This window comes from Prionailurus viverrinus, chromosome X (assembly GCF_022837055.1).
Source record: "Prionailurus viverrinus isolate Anna chromosome X, UM_Priviv_1.0, whole genome shotgun sequence".
Lineage (NCBI taxonomy): Eukaryota > Metazoa > Chordata > Mammalia > Carnivora > Felidae > Prionailurus > Prionailurus viverrinus.
This window is the reverse complement of record NC_062579.1, coordinates 24,235,396-24,254,661: the sequence shown is the minus strand read 5'-3', so window position 1 is coordinate 24,254,661 and position 19,266 is coordinate 24,235,396. Positions and strand designations below refer to the sequence as shown.

At 39.4% G+C, this 19,266-nt stretch overlaps 1 protein-coding gene across 13 annotated transcripts in view; it reads left to right on the top strand.

Moving 5' to 3' along the window:
• Positions 1–19,266, top strand: part of DMD (dystrophin) — a 2,022,811-nt gene that overhangs the window by 1,329,614 nt on the left and 673,931 nt on the right. For all 13 annotated transcript variants that reach the window (XM_047843142.1, XM_047843144.1, XM_047843153.1 and 10 more), the window contains 2 exons: positions 6,590–6,691; positions 16,474–16,582. In XM_047843142.1, coding sequence (XP_047699098.1) covers positions 6,590–6,691; positions 16,474–16,582 — 211 coding nt within the window. The remainder of the gene's footprint in view (positions 1–6,589; positions 6,692–16,473; positions 16,583–19,266) is intronic.

Here is a 19,266-nt window from a genome sequence, read left to right as displayed (position 1 = left end):
TATAAAGTAACAGTGGTCCTTAGAATCCATGATATCTTAGAGTTGATAGAAAACTTGTTGATTGTGAGGATTGACAAAATAGCCAAATGACAGGAAATGCTCTTTATAAATTAGAAAACTAAGGGAATGGTTACTTAAGTTTGCTAAGGAAAAACTTGTCATTTTTCTCTTGAGTTTCTTTTTTCTTCACAAGCGGCATACATGTCTCATTCATACCAGCTTATGGGAATTAAAAGCCATGCATTAGTAGTAGATCTTATCCATCTATTCATATATTCATATACATTCATTTTTAGAACATCAATTCAAACGCAAAGTGTAATTCCCTTATTTAAAATCCTTTTGTGGGTTCTCCACTAAGCTTCTGAGGGTAGCATAACAGATGCTTCTTTCCTCTGGCTCTTGCCTTCTAGTCCCGTACCATTTCTTTCCACTCCTCCACATGGGATCACCATGCTGCCTCTGGTTCCTGTCTTTGCATATCCCAGGTTCCTTCTTGCAAGTACTTTATATCATCCATCCTTGTCACACAGGTGCGTGCACTGCCTCGCTTCCAAGCCTTTGCTGCAGCCCTTTTTCCCCTGTGAGGCCTGCCCCTACCCTCTTGTTGCCCCTTGAGCACAGAACTCACCAGTTCCTTCTCTGTGCCCCAGTGTAAATTGCACTTTGCTGGCTCTTAGGCCTGTTGCATTCTAAATTTCATATGTGATTGTCTTTATCTTTCACAAGGGACTACCTCATGCCTCGTAGTATTCACGCTTCATAGCCAAGACTTTGAAATATAGTAAATATTCAATAATGTTCGTCAAATGAACAAATAATGAATGAATGTTGGAATATATGTGAAAAGGCTGTGTATATCCTCCTTATATTGTGATTATATATATGTGTATATATCAATATATCAATCATACATACATATACACATATTCATACATTCTAAGCTTAACACTAGGTAAAGTGATGGAGACACAATTAAAAATAAAAACATAAAACAAGGAAAAATGTCTTTCTGTTATACTTTCCTTAGAGCTAAACTTCCAGTTAAAAAAACAGAGCAAGTGCACATAACCGTCTTAATATTAAATTAGAAATATAGTATTAAATGCATCAACTTGTAGGAAATGTAGGCATGCATTAATTTGCATTGGAATAGCTACTTTCACCCTCACAGGTGTTGTTTGTCTTTTTTCTTCACTAACCTTTGATTCGCTGCTTGTCAAACCAACAACTCCCAGTAATAGTAATATAGTTTCCTATGGAATAACTAAGACTGCAAATGCTTAGAAAGTCACTCCATTTGGAAAACTCATCAGGGCTGGATTTCAGAATACACCATGATCTTGTCCTAGTGACTATTAAGGAAGGATTATTCCCTATTCTCTAATCAATACAGATTATTTCCTTAAAATTATGCATGAGATTGTAGTGAACCGCCAATACTGTGAAATGATGAAAATAAAACTCTGGTCACATCACAAGGGCCTTAACTCCTGGTTAAGAATAAGGCAGGGGAGAAAACCTAAATGGAAAAGTAAGGTGCTATTATTAGAGGTGACGTTATGGGGTTTGGGGTTTTTTGGTTTTTTTTTTTTTTTTTTGGTGGAAAATCTATGCAGACTTTCTTGTCTGAATGTTCTTTCAAGTCGAACACTTTCTACTTAGAAAAACTGGCCGCTATAATTAGCTATGTTTCCATTTTAGTGGTGACCTCCTTCACCTTACCTTAAATCATACAAAGATGTAAGGCCATTTGTGAGATAAAAGGTTTACTCAAACCAATTCTCTGACCTGGATATCATCAGTTTGGCAATCATAAATCCACAAAGAGACATCCTTGGTGTGATTTTTTAAAGGCTGTGTAAGAATTTATTTCTTTTCTATGGAAAGAGACCAGATTTTCTCTCACGCCCTGGAAGGATGTTGCAAAATGTATTAGAGTTAAAGAGGAAGAGAAAAAAAAATAACACGGGATTAAGAAATATGGCTACCAATTTTAGCACACGCACACACACGCACTACATACAAAAGAGTAAGGGGTATAGTGGACGTTTAGTGGCAGTCGTTTCCTGGTTGTCGTCTCAACTCTGCCTTTTGCAAACTATGTAGTTTCAGAAAGTTGACCCAGTCTCGCTCAGTTTCAGCACCTGTAAAATTAGATAATACCTTCTTGTAGTATTGTTAAGTGGAAGGGAAAAACTATATGAAACACCCAGTGTTTGACACATAGTAAACTGTTAGCAGCTCTGGTTTATAAATATTGTTATAGCAGTTAATATCATTATAGCAGTTGCTTGACATTTTCAGCACAGCAAAGGATTTTAGCAGCGTTTTTTTATTTTCGCGGAGTCCTATGCTTCGGCTGGGATTTGTTTGCTTTGCTCTGCTTTCCATTTTTCCGTTTCAAGCTTTAAAATGCAGATATCAAAATGTTTTAGTTTCATTCACTTATTCTTCCATTTTTCAAGATGATTTTCAGCTTCTTATAGTGTATATTTCTCATACTAACTGAAGAAAAATATACTAAAGAATATTTTAAGTGAATGTAATTGGATTTAGTACAGTTGACCCTTCCAGCAATAATATTTGACCCTGAATAACGGACCTACCTTTTCACTAGTAAATTCACACTGCATATAAATGTCGTGAGGGAAAGTGTAGAGTTTTATTTTCAAAATGCTCTTTCTGAAGGGACTTATCAAAGGTGCGTGTGATTAGAGATCACACTTTCCAAAACATTGCCAAGACATAACAGCAAAGAATTGAGAGCTGCCCATGATTCTTTCCCCATTGCTCTGTGTCTCTAGGACCAAGGGTACGTCTCATCCAGGTGCTTAAACTCTTCATTATTTCATCGAAGGACGAAGAGATGACATTAGTGATGAGAGAAGGACATGCTAATAGGAAACATTTCTATAAAGGGAAATGATGTGACTTTGCAGTGCTCATTCATCAGAGGACTAAATCTGGGGCTAACTCGGTGGCCTGAAGAGGGGCTATCTTACCTCCTGCGGGTGCAAAACAGGGACATTTCACAAGGCAGGCCAACTTTTCCTCAGTCCGTCTAGCAAGCGCTGGCTTCACATTCAGCTCTAAAGTAGTATCTGGGCGGCCTTAATGTCAGCCTTGCCGCTCTTTCTGTTCATTTGCCAATGAAAATTTCATGAATTAAAACGTGTTTGGTGCCGAAGGGAATTCCTTGTAATATAAGAGGCAGTCTCCTAACTCGATTTGCCAGTGCCTCCTGAAGAGTAGCCTCAATGCTTTGTGATCTTTGGAACAATTTATTTGGGGTCGAAGAAGAGGAGCGGGGAGAGAAAGATGGTAGTGTTCATCATTTGGCTGCAGGCCCAAACCATTGGTAAAATTATTGACTACCTGTGATCATTTTCTGAAGGTCTCGAATTTATACTGGATGCACTTATAAACAGGCTTTCTTTGAGATTTATTTTTATTTTTATTTTACCTTTCTTAATGTGAAATTTATTGTCAAATTGGTCTCCGTACAACACGCAGCGCTCATCCCAACAGGTGCCCTCCTCCATGCCCATCACCCACTTTCCCCTCTCCCCCACCCCCCCATCAACCCTCAGTTTCTTCTCAGTTTTTTAGAGTCTCTTATGGTTTGCCTCCCTCCCTCTCTAACTTTTTTTTTCTTCCCCTCCCCCTTGGTCTTCTGTTAAGTTTCTCAGGGTCCACATAGGTGTGAAAACATATGGCACTTACAACAATAGCCAAATTAGGGAAACAGTCTAAATATCCATCAACTGATGAATGGGTAAAGAAATTGTGGTTTATATACACAATGGAGTACTACGTGGCAATGAGAAAGAATGAAATCTGGCCTTTCGTAGCAACGTGGATGGAACTGGAGAGTGTGATGCTAAGTGAAATAAGTTGTACAGAGAAAGACAGATACTTATAAACAGTTTTAAAGGAAGAAATGCCCAATTCTCACAAAGTATGCTCTGAATTTGGACTTGTTACAAGTTTGCATTCTTTCTCATTGCCACGTGGTACTCCATTGTGTATATAAACCACAATTTCTTTACCCATTCATCACTTGATGGACATTTAGGCTCTTTCCATAGTTTGGCTATTGTTGAAAGTGCTGCTTTAAACATTGGGGTACACGTGCCCCTATGCATCAGTACTCCTGTATCCCTTGGGTAAATTCCTAGCAGTGCTATTGCTGGGTCATAGGGTAGGTCTATTTTTAATTTTCTGGGGAACCTCCACACTGTTTTCCAGAGAGGCTGTACCAGTTTGCATTCCCATCCACAGGGCAAGAGGGTTCCCGTTTCTCCACATCCTCGCCAGCATCTGTAGTCTCCTGATTTGTTCATTTTAGCCACTTTGACCAGCGTGAGGTGATATCTCAGTGTGGTTTTGATTTGTATTTCCCTGATGAGGAGTGACCTTGAGCATCTTTTCATGTGCCATGTGCCATGGCCGCCCGGATGTCTGCTTTAGAAAAGCGTCTATTCATGTCTACCTGCCCATTTCTTTACTGGATTATTTGTTTTCCGGGTGTGGAGTTTGGTGAGTTCTTTATAGAATTTGGATACTAGCCCTTCGTCTGATATGTCATTTCCAAATATCTTTTCCCATTCCGTTGGTTGCCTTTGAGTTTTGTTGATTGTTTCCTTTGCAGTGCAGAAGCTTTTTATCTTCATGAGGTCCCAATAGTTCATTTTTGCTTTGAATTCCCTTACCTTTGGAGATGTGTCAAGTAAGAAATTGGTGTGGCTGAGGTCAGAGAGGTTTTTTCCTGCTTCTTCCTCTAGGGTTTTGATGGTTTCCTGTTTCACATTCAGGTCCTTTATCCATTTTGAGTTTATTTTTGTGAATGGTGTGAGAAAGTGGTCTAGTTTCAACCTTCTGCATGCTGCTGTCCAGTTCTCCCAGCACCATTTGTTAAAGAGACTGTCTTTTTTCCATTGGATACTCTTTTCTGCTTTGTCAAAGATGAGTTGGCCATACATTTGTGGGTCCAATTCTGGAGTCTCTATTCTATTCCACTGGTCTATGTGTCTGTTTTTGTGCCAATACCATGCTGTCTTGATGATGACAGCTTTGTAGTAGAGGTTGAAGTCTGGGATTGTGATGCCTCCCGCTTTGGTCTTCTTCAATATTACTTTGGCTCTTCAGGGTCTTTTGTGGTTCCGTTCAAATTTTAGGATTGCTTGTTCTAGCTTTGAGAAGAATGCTGGTGCAATTTTGATTGGGATTACATTGAATGTGTAGATAGCTTTGGGTAGTATTGACATTTTAACAGTATTTATTCTTCTAATCCATGAGCATGGAATGTTGTTCCATTTTTGTCATAAGAAAGTTCTTGTAAGGTTTTATTTCTTCTATAATTATTGTTCCTGAAGGTGGTGTGCATGTGTGTGTGCGTGTGTGTAAGTATGTGTGTTGCACACATACCCGTTAATGCACGGGGTTAGTCTTAATGTCCACCTTCCACTGGTATTTATTATAATAAGAACCAAAGAAATAATCCTTTTCAAGAGGGTGTGCTAAACACCCATACATGGCAAGACACCATCCTGTGCCATATAAGTTACAGTAATTTGGATTCAGAGGACCCCCTGTTCTGATGGGCTGAGAGAGAAAGATACAAACAGAGTATATAAAGGAAGCAATGACACGAAGACACGTACACACAGCAGTGCTGGGAGGCGACAGGGTAGGAGAGGGAGGAAGGGAGATATGGGTTAATCAGGAGTTGCTATCTGGGGAAGATTGCCCAGGCCCTGACTGACGCCTGACATTGATTAATCGATATTCCATCCTGGTGTTTAACAAGTGTTCCATCCAAAAAGTCTTCTGTAATATTTAACTTCACTTCCTTCAGCTTCAATTTATGCACATTTCTTTTGTTCTCTCTTCAAGCGAGCTAGACAGCGGCCAATAACAGAACACTTTATAGTCATATCTAAAGAGGTTTTTGTTTGTTTGGTCCTTCTTCAGTCTTCTCTAGATTAAGGGAAACAAACAAGTTTTTTTTTTTTAATAATTAAATCATTCCTCACATGGCCTTTTTAATTTGACTGCTTAATAATTAATAAGCCTTGACATTGAGCTTTAAGTGTTTACTCTTTGGAAAGAAACTTAATCTTGACAGTGATGTGGGAAGAATTATTTGGTTTTATTTTGAAACGAAATTTTGGATCCAAAGCCCAAGAGAATCCTGTTAAAATAAGGAGTCTGCAAAGTAAAATGAACATTAGGATTACAGAGATTACTGAAGTTAACAATAGCACTTATCCATGTTAATCGTATTCATAAATCATATTTCTCATTGCATTCGAGTGATTTTGAAAACCAAAGCTACTGTCTGTGTTTCTATTGAATAGTACTAGGATATGATTCGAGAAGATTTCAGATAAATATTTTCAATGTTAGTACATTTCCCAAAGGCCTCTCTTTCTTTCCTCGGCGCTGAAGCTACCTTTGTGTGCCACCATGTACCATGCAGAAATTGGTCTGCAATACATGTGGAGTCTCCAAGGGTATATTTAAATTTAGTAATTTTATTGCTAACTGTGAAGTTCATCTGCACTGTATGTGTTCTTTTCCCCAGGAAATTGAAGTAGCAGTTCAAGCTAAACAGCCGGATGTGGAAGGGATTTTGTCTAAAGGGCAGCATTTGTACAAGGAAAAACCAGCCGCTCAGCCAGTGAAGGTAATGAAGCGATATCCATTACCTCATAATGGGTTATGCCTCCCCTGTTGTACATTTGCCACTGACGTGGTCTATTTATAATCAATGAAATAACTTGTAAAGAAATATCGCCCATGCCGCAACTGCAGAGGCTGAGCTGTCTTTTTGATCAACATATCCTATTTATATATTGTGATCTTAAGGCTATTAACGAGTCATTGCATTAAAGGACTCATTTCTGTCCCGGTGTGCTGCCATCCATACAGAAAGTAGTCCCACCTTCAAGGTAGATTAAATTCTTTAGGCTTTATTGCTTTGCTTGCCAGCCTTGATGCTTTTCATATTGTTTGGCTTAATTCAAATCAAGCTACTGCATCATACTGTCTGTCTCCACCAGCTGTAAAGAATCACAATATGGTCCATGACCTTTCTTTTCTCTGTTACACTCTTTTCGTATGAAAGAGGAAAATTGGCATTTGGGCTTTAGTACTTTATTGGGTCAAGAATCTTTAGTGAAATGTCATGTAATTGCTTCTCTCTTTGGTAAAAAACAGGCCTGGGAGAAAGCTTTCTACTTCTTTCCTTTCCTCACGTACGTTTCGAAGTCTAGGACGCATTTATTCGCAGGCTATTACGTGAGGAGAGAAATGGAAAGCCAAAAACAATGGCTAATCAATGGCTTCCATTTGCAAATGAGAGTCCAGTGATAAATAGACGGTAGGTATAGGTTACCTTATTTTCTCTACCTGACCAAAATTACAATGGCTCCCATTATGATGAAGGTTCCTGAGAGCCTGTAATGGTGGCTGTTTATTGATCAGTCCTGGTTTCTCTAGCTAACATTGCAGGCTGAGATTCAGTGAGCCTCACCCTCATGTTTAAAACTGCTCTAAAGCAGTGCAGGTCAATAACCTCATTATACAGAACTAGTTTGTCCTTGCAAACAACATTACCATGACTTAGACTCTGTCTCTAAGGTCACCGCTTCTGTGTGGCCCAAGCTTCATTTCTAAAAATTGTTTGTTTTTCTTACAGTTTACAAGGGCCTTTTCCTTAGGTAAATGTAAAGTTTTAGCTGAAACATATGTCCAATCACCAGATACTAAAAGGCACAGATTTGTGTGTAGATACCGATAGACATTTATTCAGGAATACATTGTCACCATTCCTTACATCCAAAACAATAATAATAATTTGCATCCAATTCCAAGCCTGGTATGACAGTATTCACGAGGTAACAGTGTGTCCAGTATTTAGAATGGAGAGCTGGCGAAGGCCCGGAAAGCAGCAAATTTCCAGTGTTTCTGCTGGAAATGTACACTCTCCAGAAAGCCACTCCCTAAGCAGACCCTTTCCTTCGTTATCAGAGGGACTCTGGTAGCAAGCAGTGAAACAAATAAACGGACCATTCCATAGGTCTGCTCTGTCTACTCTTGTTTGATAGTCAAAGACTCCGTGCCGGGTTTGGCACAATTTTCTTTTATTTTTGTGCCTTTGCAAAAAACAAAGCAAAACAAAACAAAAACGGAGGGAAAATTCTTAATTGAAAGCCGATGAGAATTTTTTTTTTTCATCATATGTAAACAATCCAAGCTGTTGATGCTAACTTATCGCACCTCCCACTCAAGCCTTCAACTCCTGGGCCACTGGGAGACCAGAACTGTCTGAATGAACATTACCTGCTTTCTGCCTTCGCATTAGTGATGTAAAAGGGGAGTTACCTTTCTGAAAGGAAAGAAAGAACAGGAAGATGCTAACTTTCCTTCTCATCTGCATTCCTTAAAACCACTTTATAGAGTCAGCCCTCTCTTTCCTTCTTTTCTCTCTCTCCTTTCCCATTTCCTTTTAAGTCAGCTTATTTGGGAGAAGCGGAACTTAAGTGAAAACCCACCCCTGTTCTACCATTTGTCCCTTGGGTTTGGAGAAGAATCAGTACATCAAGCTGGTAATCAAGAGTCAAAAGGGAAAGATTGACTTGGGAGAGTGGGGCGTAGAGAAATAGTTGATTCACATGCAACTTTTGACATGGACCATGACCTTGGAAACACCTGGAGATGAGCCGGGGGTTGTAGTAGCCAGAAATGTTGGAGGCTCAAAAACCCCTTCATAGTTCGGAATACAGAACCCAGCAGTACAAGGCAACAAACTGGAGGGACTATTTACATCTCTGCATGGATCAAAAACTGCTTTATAAAGGTTGCGAGACGATTTTTCTGAAGGGTGGTCCATTGCTCTGACTCCATAAACAAAGCCTCTTTCAATTTTCATTGTATATATACAAATTTTAACAATCGTGCTACTCCTTAATGCTTTTTTCTCCTTAACTTTGGGGTTTCGCACTCCTTAATGGAAGAGAAAGGAGTCTGAGTAGCCGGCAGCACATTTTCAGGAAAAAAGTTTGGTTTTGCGTGTGGGGGAAATTTCTTTTGGAAATAGTAACAGTTAAGAAGAAAGTGACATTCTTAAAAAAGAAAATGAAACTTCTTCATGGTATACATATAAGCTCTAATACTTAAATGCACAGTTAGTATGTCCTCTGGTTGCAGACCTTCTAATTGAGGACACAGCAAAGAATGATTCTGTTCAGCTCCTAAGCTCACCTTCCAAATTTCTCTTTGGGACCTGGGCTCATCGCTGTTCACTACCCCCCACCCTTTCCTTCACTTCATCAACCTCACTAGGATTTCTTTAATTTTCAAAGATACTAAATTTTTAGTTTTTCTTTTTCTCATCCCTGACTAACCCACTTCTTCCTTATTGTCTTTGAGAATTTCCTGTTAAAGATAGAACATATATTACGTGACACTTCTACTAACGACATAAACATAGCACGGATCTCTGAGGCGACAATGCTGAAAATTTTTAGAAGAATATGATTGAAGAAATAAGCATCATGGTTTTGCTTTCCGTCTCTTCTTTCTCTCCCCCCCCCCACACACACGCATCCATGCACACCCATGCACACACACACACAGTTTTATTTCATTTGATTTGCATCTGGTTCCTTCATCTTCAGAAATTATTGAAAATTGGTCAGATAAATTAGATGAATTGTTAAACATTTTACTTAAGTTATCCCTTTGCTAATAATATTTTATGATAATGCTGTTGATAGGATCTTTTTTAATATGTTCCACTTTCCACAGAATAATTTTGCAGTTTAAAAGCAGTAATAACAGCTGCCATCAGTAACAACAATATTGACAACTACCAAAAAAAAAACAACTCTATTTTTTGTTTGTTTTTAATTTTTTTTTGGTTTTTAAAGTGTTCATAACTCTCTTTTGAACTAAAGCAGTTGCAAGACATCTTCTTTAATGGGTTCTCATTCTTGAACTCCACGTGGAGCACTACACTTTCTGTTAAAACTTTTAAAATGTGTATATTTTGAAATCCTTATATCACCTTCCATATATTAGAACTGGGAGCATTAATGGAATTTTAAATGTCTTGGTTCCTTGCTGAGGTGATGAGATGAAACTAGCTGGTTTGCTTTGCTACCTAGATTATTCAAAAAATCTGGTTAACATGAATCTAATAACATATTTTGTTAATATTCTTGAATTCTTTTTTACTGTAACAGAAAAAGTAAAGCCTTAGGGGTCTTCTGTATTTGGTCAAAGTGCTCCACCCCAACCTTTAACACAAAATAGTTGCTGTAGACAAATGGTCAAGAGGGCAATTAGAATCTTCCAAGCATCATTTCCTCAAATATCAGCTGCAAAATGACAGCATCATTAGTCATTTTCGATTAAAGTCAATCACAACCAGGGATGTTTCATTCTCCCAGCTGTTTTGTTTTTAATTAACTAGATTAAGCTTGTTTTTCTTCCCCAACAAGTTTGTTCTATCACTAAAATCAATATCTTAACATTTCCAAGAACTTCCTTAGGGTTTATTTTTTTTGCTGGATAATGTTTAATATATTACTTACAACAGATGTGCGTCTGAAGATTTTTATTTGGTATAGCATGTTGAGTGGTGCCTTGTTGGTCAAAATGTTGCCTAATTAAATATCACACTTATAACAACATCTGGCTTTTATGAATCCTTTGTCAGACATATGATCTCATTTACCTGGTGCAATTTTTTATAACATCAGGAATCAAAAGAGACATAAGAATCATAATTCTGCCTCCCCTCCCCCCAAATGAATAGGTCCGTTTTGACTCACTCATTTAGTGAGCACAATTTCCATGTCAGTACTAATAGAAAAAGCTGAGGAAAGAATTACTGAGAGATTTTTAAATTTATTAATAGAAGAATAGGAGAATTTAATTTTTTTAAACATAAGTTAGCTTTACACCCAAGGAAAAGTTTTAGGCTGTGAGAAGTTGAATAAATGCTAATTACATATGCTTGGAAATAAGGAGAGCCCCACTTTCCCATTTGGAAAATAAAATCTATAATGGATTTTGAGCAACTTATAAACATTTAAGAATGTGGATGAGATTGCAAATGTCTAATTATATTTCATTTCTTAATTGAGCAGTACTTCCATATTTTAAATCTCATTTTATAAAATAACACACTTTTTAGAAGTGCTGTTTGTCATATTTATATTTTATGAAACAAGTGCATCACACCATTCATATGCATATTCCAGAATTCTAGAGCTCACCATCTTCCTTGTAAGGTATGTGTACTGTCTGAATTCCTGTATGATGCTATTATAGCTCTCTGCCCAAAGACTACTAGGAACATACCTATAATCAAAATGTTCGGATTTTTAGCTGACTGCAGCAAGGAAGAGATCGCCCCAGGGAGACAGTGGGGCATCTCAGTAAAAGAGGGTTAGAGAGAGCTGCTTACAGGATTTGGCTGGCGAGATGATTCTAAAGAGGAATTAGGGAATTGGAAGCCATTTGGATTAGATGCCGTCAACAGAGTTAATGTGATGACTGTGTATCTTTAATAATTTTCATCTAGAAGGTGAGGTGATTGAAGTAGGGCAGAGCTGTCCCTGTTGAAGAAGTAACAGTGCTTTTTATTAGTCCTTTTCGTGGTGGCAGAGTGGCCTCATCTCTGTATTGTTCAAACATGGCGCTGGGATGGCGTCGTGTCTGTCTAATTTGTTTTCTGTGACTGCTCTTCATGTTCAGTTGGGGTCATCACGCCTAGCTAGCTGCCAACTACCAGAAGGGCCATTTTTTAATTCCTCAATGTTATCGCTATAAGCTTTATCCCCAAGCTCACTGCCCATTCACAATATATTAGGAAAGAGAATCTTTTCATTTTTCTTAGATACGTATTATTGATCACCTCATCAGAGTCACTTATTCGTTTGCTTTTCTAAACTGTCTTTACAAGACTTGTTTACAATGGCCTTCACCACTGGTAAGTGTGAGGGTATACCCTAGGAATAATTGATCATGGTTTACCAACCTTCACCTTTTAAAAATTATCATTAACCAATTCTGTCAGATGACTTCTATAAGCATCCCAGATTCCCATCTCTTGAGGTTCCTGCCGGCCACTATGCAAGGGTTTTTTGTTGTTGTTGTTGTTGTTGTTGTTGTTGTTGTTGTTGTTCAAAATAAAAAAAAAATGGGACAGAAAAGACATTCTGAGGATTGAATTGGAGTCAACACTTTTCTGAGGAAATATTTGGAGGGAAAGTCTCAAGTTAGTCTTACTTAGTAGATGATGCTGGAACTGGGCAAGCATTGAGAGATTTGAATTTCACCCCTGACCCTCAACTGTACTAACTACATTTATAAAGAGACAAAGAGACATAGATGTTTCAATTACAACATTCACATGCATGTCTGTGTATATAGAGCCATGGGTGGATTCATTTATTTATGTAGCAGATATTAATCTCCTGCCAACTATTGACAGAGGAGAAAGATATAAGATTTTTAAACTTTGAAAATCCCAAACTCACATAGAGTTTAAAACTATATTCTGTTTTAAAATAAAAAAGGAAAACTATATTCATAAATCATGTTTTCTTGTAATTAATTTCTCCTCTTCATAAAGAATAAATTTCACATTGATACAATTGTCTTAACATTAGTGACTATTTCCAAGCAACTTATATACAATGGAAAGCAATGCTCAGCTGCAAAAGCCCCCTCTGATGGAACTCAGTTTACCATTTTTAAAAGATGCTCTCAAAGTTTCTCCCTTTGGGTAAAATAGGAATCTGCTGCAGTTGTGGGGAAAGCCTGAGATCTGCAATTTACCTAGCATCTTCAAAATGTTTAAATTCTGGAAATCTAATCATGAACAGGACTTGAGGGGCACCTGGGTGGCTCAGTCGATTAAACATCCGGCTCTTGACTTCGTCTCAAGTCATGATCTCACTCTTTGTGAGTTCAAGCCCCACATGGGGCTCTGGGCTAACCACACAGAGCCAGGTTGGGATTTTGTCTCTGCCCTTCCCCTGCTTGAGTGCGCACATTCTCTCTCTCTCTCTCTCTCTCTCTCTCTCTCTCTCTCTTTCTGTCAAAATAAATAAGTAAACTTAAAAAAAAAAGAACAGGACTCAATAGCTATTAGTCCACTGATTTTATATTTAAAGATGTCAACATTTAGACATCTATTTTATACCCTTAAATTTGGTTCACGATTACTAACAAGATGAGGAAATCGTTACCTTTTATATATGTCTCGAGTACTGCTTCAAGCATGTTATGTGGTAAAGACCACATTACTTGCTGCAGCCAAACATCTTTTGCTGCCTCAAAGAAGTTTACGTCCTCAGAGCAAAGATGAGAGGGTAGAAGATCCGGGCACTTGCCAGAGTACCAAAAGGCAAAACCAAACCAACCAAGCAACCGAAACTGCCATCATATGTAAATAATCGAATTCAACTCTGAAGTCCGGGAGATGGTTGAAGAAGTTGTGAGAGTGTTTCCGTGAACAGCGGAATCAAAATCTCTAGCCTTCTCATGTGATATTATTTGCTAGTCGTTATGAAAGTTTGGGGAATATACAATTCTGAGCTTACTGCGTTTCCGACAGTATGCACTATCCCCAGATGTTTGTGGTACATTGGGGGTGCTGCTTAATTTTTTTTTAATTTCTGCATTTGAAATTATAGTACCACATTTACCCATCTGGGAATAACAGTGGCCAAGATAACGTTCGAATAAATGAAAGGACTGTGCAGAATGTATGTATTAATGAAAGGGAACTGAATATATATACATGTTATTTTTAGGATAGCCAAAATCTAGTCCTTTAAGCATTGAAATATTTTTATTTTAATATTTTAATGAAAATTTTTATTGACCATCTTTTGCTTTGCCTCATTAATAAGTAGCCAACAATTTTATAGCATTTTGCAGTTCACAGAGTTCTTTTCTCATAAAATATCTCATTTAGTTTCTCCAACAAAGCTATGAGTTAGGTGGTAGTGTTATATCCACGTTTCAAGGACGATAAATCTGAGTGACCTATCTGATTGGCCAAGGATCACATAAGCTGTAGTAATGAGTTAAGCCTGAAACCCAGGACTTCTGATTCTAAAACACAATGGAATTTAAAACTTTTCTTTATTTTCAGGGGCATCATTGTAAGTATCAATTGCTGTTCTGTTTTGTTATACGCTGATGCACATGGACTATGAAGTGGAACACAGATCACTGTTCATTCAGTTAGGAGCCAGGTCAAGTCGTTAATTTGCTTTTAGAAGCCAGGTTGTCAGATAAAAGATATTATCTTTAAATATCAGAAGCCAACTAAAGGCAGTGAGATGCTTATACTGTGAGAAGAGAGTGGCGCCTAAGGCAACGGTAGCCATAGAAAACCCCCATCTCTCCTTGGCCACTCTGCAACCATATGCTTATTGAGTGAAAGAGGGGGCAGATCCCAGCAGTATTTGAGTCAGTCTGTAATCTCTCACTCTCTTTATCTCAGCACATATAGGTGACTTTCTATAAGTTAAATGGTGTATGATGAGACTTCGCCATATGTTGCCCTGTTATCCCTGCCATAAATGACCAAGGCCATACATTTTCTAAATATCTGCTTTTATGTTTATTGTCTCCTCCCTATTATTTATTGCTCCCTTTTGCTATCGACGTGGTTTTTCTTAATATTCTGTCCTTGTGAAGTCACTGCAACTTTGCAGGGGAATCAGGAGACCACATATGTTTTAATTCATTAGCCTTTTTTCATATTTAATTCTCAGCGTTTAGCTCTGAGGTCAGAATGGAAAAACATCTTCCACGTGTCATGACTTTCGGTGGTAGTTTCCTCACTGATCAGAGGCATGATTTGTTTGCTTTTGGATTCAAGGCTTGTATTTTAATAAATAAAGAGTTACATTCGCTGATGAGATAGCGAATGTTTAACAACATGAACTGTGGACTCAAAACAAAACAAAACAAAACAAAACTGAAAGCCCTGATTTGCTCTCAGGTCGGGTAAAATAGACATGAAGAACCATCAGAGCATAGATGATATACGTTAGGAAGTGATGAATTTTTAGTCTTTGTTTTAGTATTTATTCCCTTGGCAGATTTTCTCAAATGGGATTTCTTAAGAGAATTAAGTCGCATAGACAATGAGTTAAGGGCCTGTTTTTGTATTTCTTTCAAGGATGGTGCTTATCTACCTAGTCCATTGTAGATGCTTAGATAACTCATTAGGTAGAATGATCACCCTAGGCTTTGGTTTCAGACAATCAGCATCAGCATCCATTAGAACACTCTTAGAAAGGCAGATTCTCGGGTCCCACCCAAGATCTGCAGAGTCTAGAACTCTGGAGCTGGGACCCAACTACCTTGGGGCCCCAAAGCCTCCAGGGGACTCTGATGCTCTCACAGCAGTAGACAGGGTAGAGAAGCCTCACCCATCTTGTAAAAGCCTCAGCCCAGAACCAACACGTGTGCCTTCTGTTCACAGTTTGAGGGTACTAAATAACCATATGGCTGACCACCGGTGTACTGGAGCCAGCCTGCACCTGCTCATGAGGGACTATTGTCAAATTTTCCAGCATTTCGTGAACCCCTTGGCATCTCGGTAACTTGGAATTGGCTAGCATAGGGCCGTTTACACCACCGAAATTGGCAAACACAAAGATTAGGATTGTTTTCTCCAGAGAGCCGGTTGTGTAACGTTTACCAGCACACTACTGGCCACATACAGGCTCGGTGACTCCACTGCGAGCTCTGGAGCTGAAATGACCCTTCAAAATTGTCCTGCTTTGAGAAAAATTGGCTGGCCCTTTATACCATCCCCTTGATCAGTCCTTGAATGAGGGCTGCCCTGAGAAGGGCATGCTCTTGCACAAGGCGGCTCTCTGCAACCGCGACAGTCCCTGAAGGACCCCTGACTCCTTTTCCACCACTCGGGACAAGTGTCCTTCCTTGAAGTGAACTCTGAGTGTCATATCCCCAGGTGAACCACACCGTCTCCCTTCAAGAGGCTCTAATAGAATGTATCTGGGGTGAACCCGAACATCATGATATCTTTTAATATATGCTGGATAATTCTCCTATGTAGTCGCACCAGATACTGTTTGAGAGGGTCAAGACGGTTGCTGACATGACAACGTGTTTTGTTTGTGTGTTCGTTTTCCTCTGATTAAGGTTTGCATTCTACTTCCTTTCAGTGAAATTATGCCTGGAGCAAGATCCTGAATGCAGCCAACAATCAATAAATATTTGTAAGGTGGTTGGCTAAAATAATTATAATACCTATGCAAGGAGTTCTCCCCAGAAAAATTAATTTAAAAGTAAAACACAATAGAAATACAATAATGAACCCGCAAAACGAATTGATAACATCATGAATTAAGTAATCTTCAAGGTGTTAATCAAATAAATAACATGTGTGCTTTTCTATTACAGAGAAAGGTTGAAGATCTGAGCTCTGATTGGAAGGCAGTAACCCACTTACTTCAAGAGCTCAAGGCAAAGCAGCCTGGCCCAGCTCCCAGACTGACCGCCGTTGGAGCCGGTAAGTGCACTGAATCACATGCTCTTTGGCCATAGCGATTGGCTCAGAAGCACAACAGTGAGGTGCTCTCTGGATATAAGGAAAAATTTGCTGCAGTTATGAAAATAGGAATAAACCTTAGTGTTATTTACTATGCAAAATGCCTTAGAGCAGGTTCCTTGGGAACAGACTCTGATTCAGATGGCCCGATGACAACTATATACTGGGGCGTGTTCTCCAGAGATACACTGATGACAAAGAGAGGCAGTAGACCGCGAACGAGGCTAATCATTTTACCACGACAGAGGCCTCAGCCACATCCACGGGAGCCTTAGAGCTGGGCTGGCCCCGCGAGCCATCCTGAATTGCAGGGAGAGAGGTGGCCTTTGTCTTCCCGAACGAGCCAGTCATTGTCCGGCTTTGGGCTGCCTAGTGGGGTGAAAGGGAGACCTTGAAGGAGTTTTTCTGGGGCCAAAAGCAATTCCTAGTAAGCAATACCATCAGCAACCAACGCTCCAGGCAGCAGGGATGGACCCCCCAAGGGTCAACACACTTGACCCCAAAAAGGGGGGATCGGGGTGGAGTATACCTGAGTACAGGCTTAGACTGAATACCTGAGGATTCTGTCGCCGTGAATCCTATATCATTTAGACAGTTTTCTTCAAATATGCCGATACAAATCGCTGAAACCGCAGGGAATCCTCCTAGCATCTCCCCCCTGTCCCTTTTGACAGCAATTGTGCGAGCTCCTCCATGTGTGGTTCAAGAAGAAGAAAACTAGACCATGACTGCCACAAGCAGACTTGGGAAGGAACGTCTCTTCATTTAGCCATAGCTTTGACTTCTGTGTTTACTGAATATTTCCAGTTTATTTCACTTCTTATTCTTTCGCTAGTGTAAGGTATGCATCACATCTCGTGGCACGTGTCAATGCTGGCTTTGCATCTCGGGGGAAGGGAGCCGGAAGATTTTGCTGTACCCGTTCTATAATTAGGCACAACTAAAAACATCTCGGGAGGGAGGAGTTCTTTGTTTTTTGCCTTGTCTATTTTTCACAGATCAAATGATTGAAGTATTGAAGCATGGTGACTGATTCTTCAAGTAAAGTTGATTTTTATTTTATGTCAAGTAGAAACACACCACACTGGAAATACCACCACCAGGGGTAGCACGATGATAATTCCATAGAAGACATAAATAGCGTTTGGGTTAAAAGACGCCATAGAATCTGGGGACAGTGCGTCTCATGTGCCCCCTGGGGTTTCTTAGTAGTCATCGGAGTTACATTTAATGACACTAGAAACTTGAAAAAGAAGTGCAAGCATTCCTTTTTCTGTTTTGTTTTGTTTTGTTTTGTTTGTCAATCTGGGACACTAAAATTGCTGTATCAGGGTTTATATTCCAGTAATTATATCATGTTTATTTCTTTTTATGACCTATAGTTTTTGGTTCCCTCAGCACATATGCATAGTTTGTTCCTATATAATCATTTATTGGTAGCTGTTTTCTAACTTTCTCTGCTGTGTTCAGCCTCACTCTGGAACTCCATAAAAAGATTGGGTTCCAATGATTCGTTTATAAGCTTGTTGAACTCTGAACATAATTATGGGTTTATGCTCCTACTTGAGCCATGTTATACATGGTAGAAAGGTTCTAAAGCCAGGGCACAGGAATCTATTTAATCTATAAAGTACCTAAATGTAGCAATAATGTTTTCAGTAGAAAATACATTCCAAATTCCAGTTTTGATTTCCAACAAGATATGTGATTTGTTCAGTTGATGAGTATTTATTGGGTAATTTTTATGTATTGTGCATCATACTAGGTGCTGAGGGTAATAAATCGACTAAGGTAGTCTCTCCATTCATGAAACTTATACTCTGGAAGAGAACGATCATGAGCTAATAAAGAAAATAGATACCTTCTCAATTCTGTCAGGTGTTCCAGAGTATAATCCACAGACTGATGTCAAATGGGCACTTGTTAGGAATGCAGAATCTCGGGCCCTGCCCCAGACCCAGTGAATCAGAATCTGCACTTTAATAGGATCCCCACGTGATTCAGTGTGTGCCCTGGAGTTGGAGAGCTCTAGTCAAGGAGAACAAGAGAGAAGGGTAAGAGAGAAAGGGGGCAGGAATGAAGACATGATTGTCTGCAGTTTGGGCAGGAAAGCTTTTCTCCTAAGAACATTTGAGAACATCATAAGCTGACGGAAGTGAGGATGTGAGCCATGCCTGTATCTGGGGGAAACTTCTGGTAGGTGCAGAGAGAACAGCCAGAGCAAAGGCCTTGAAGTGGAACAACATGGAGGACTTTCAGACGGACGGGTGATACCAGAACAGAGGGTGAACAGACATGAGGAAGAAGCAGTGGGAGACAGCGTCTTTCCCAACTCCAGCCCTACTTCCTTCTCCCCGCAGGCAGAGTCCCACTCCACTACCCCACCCCTAGTCATGTTGGTGCTGGTAGGGAGAGTCTGGGAATGCCCTCAAGCCCCAAGCAACTGGTGAGAGCCGGTGGAGTTGGGGTCAGAGTTGGAGAAGAACTGAAGGAGAGAGGAATTTTCCCCAAAGCAGGGGCTGTTTTTCATCCCCTGTAGCCAACTGACACAGAACTGGGCCTAAAGCAAAAGTGTTAAATGCACAAATGTTGAATGAAATGAACCAGTAGGGAGTTTGGTAGATCCAGAGCTGCTCTTAAAGAAA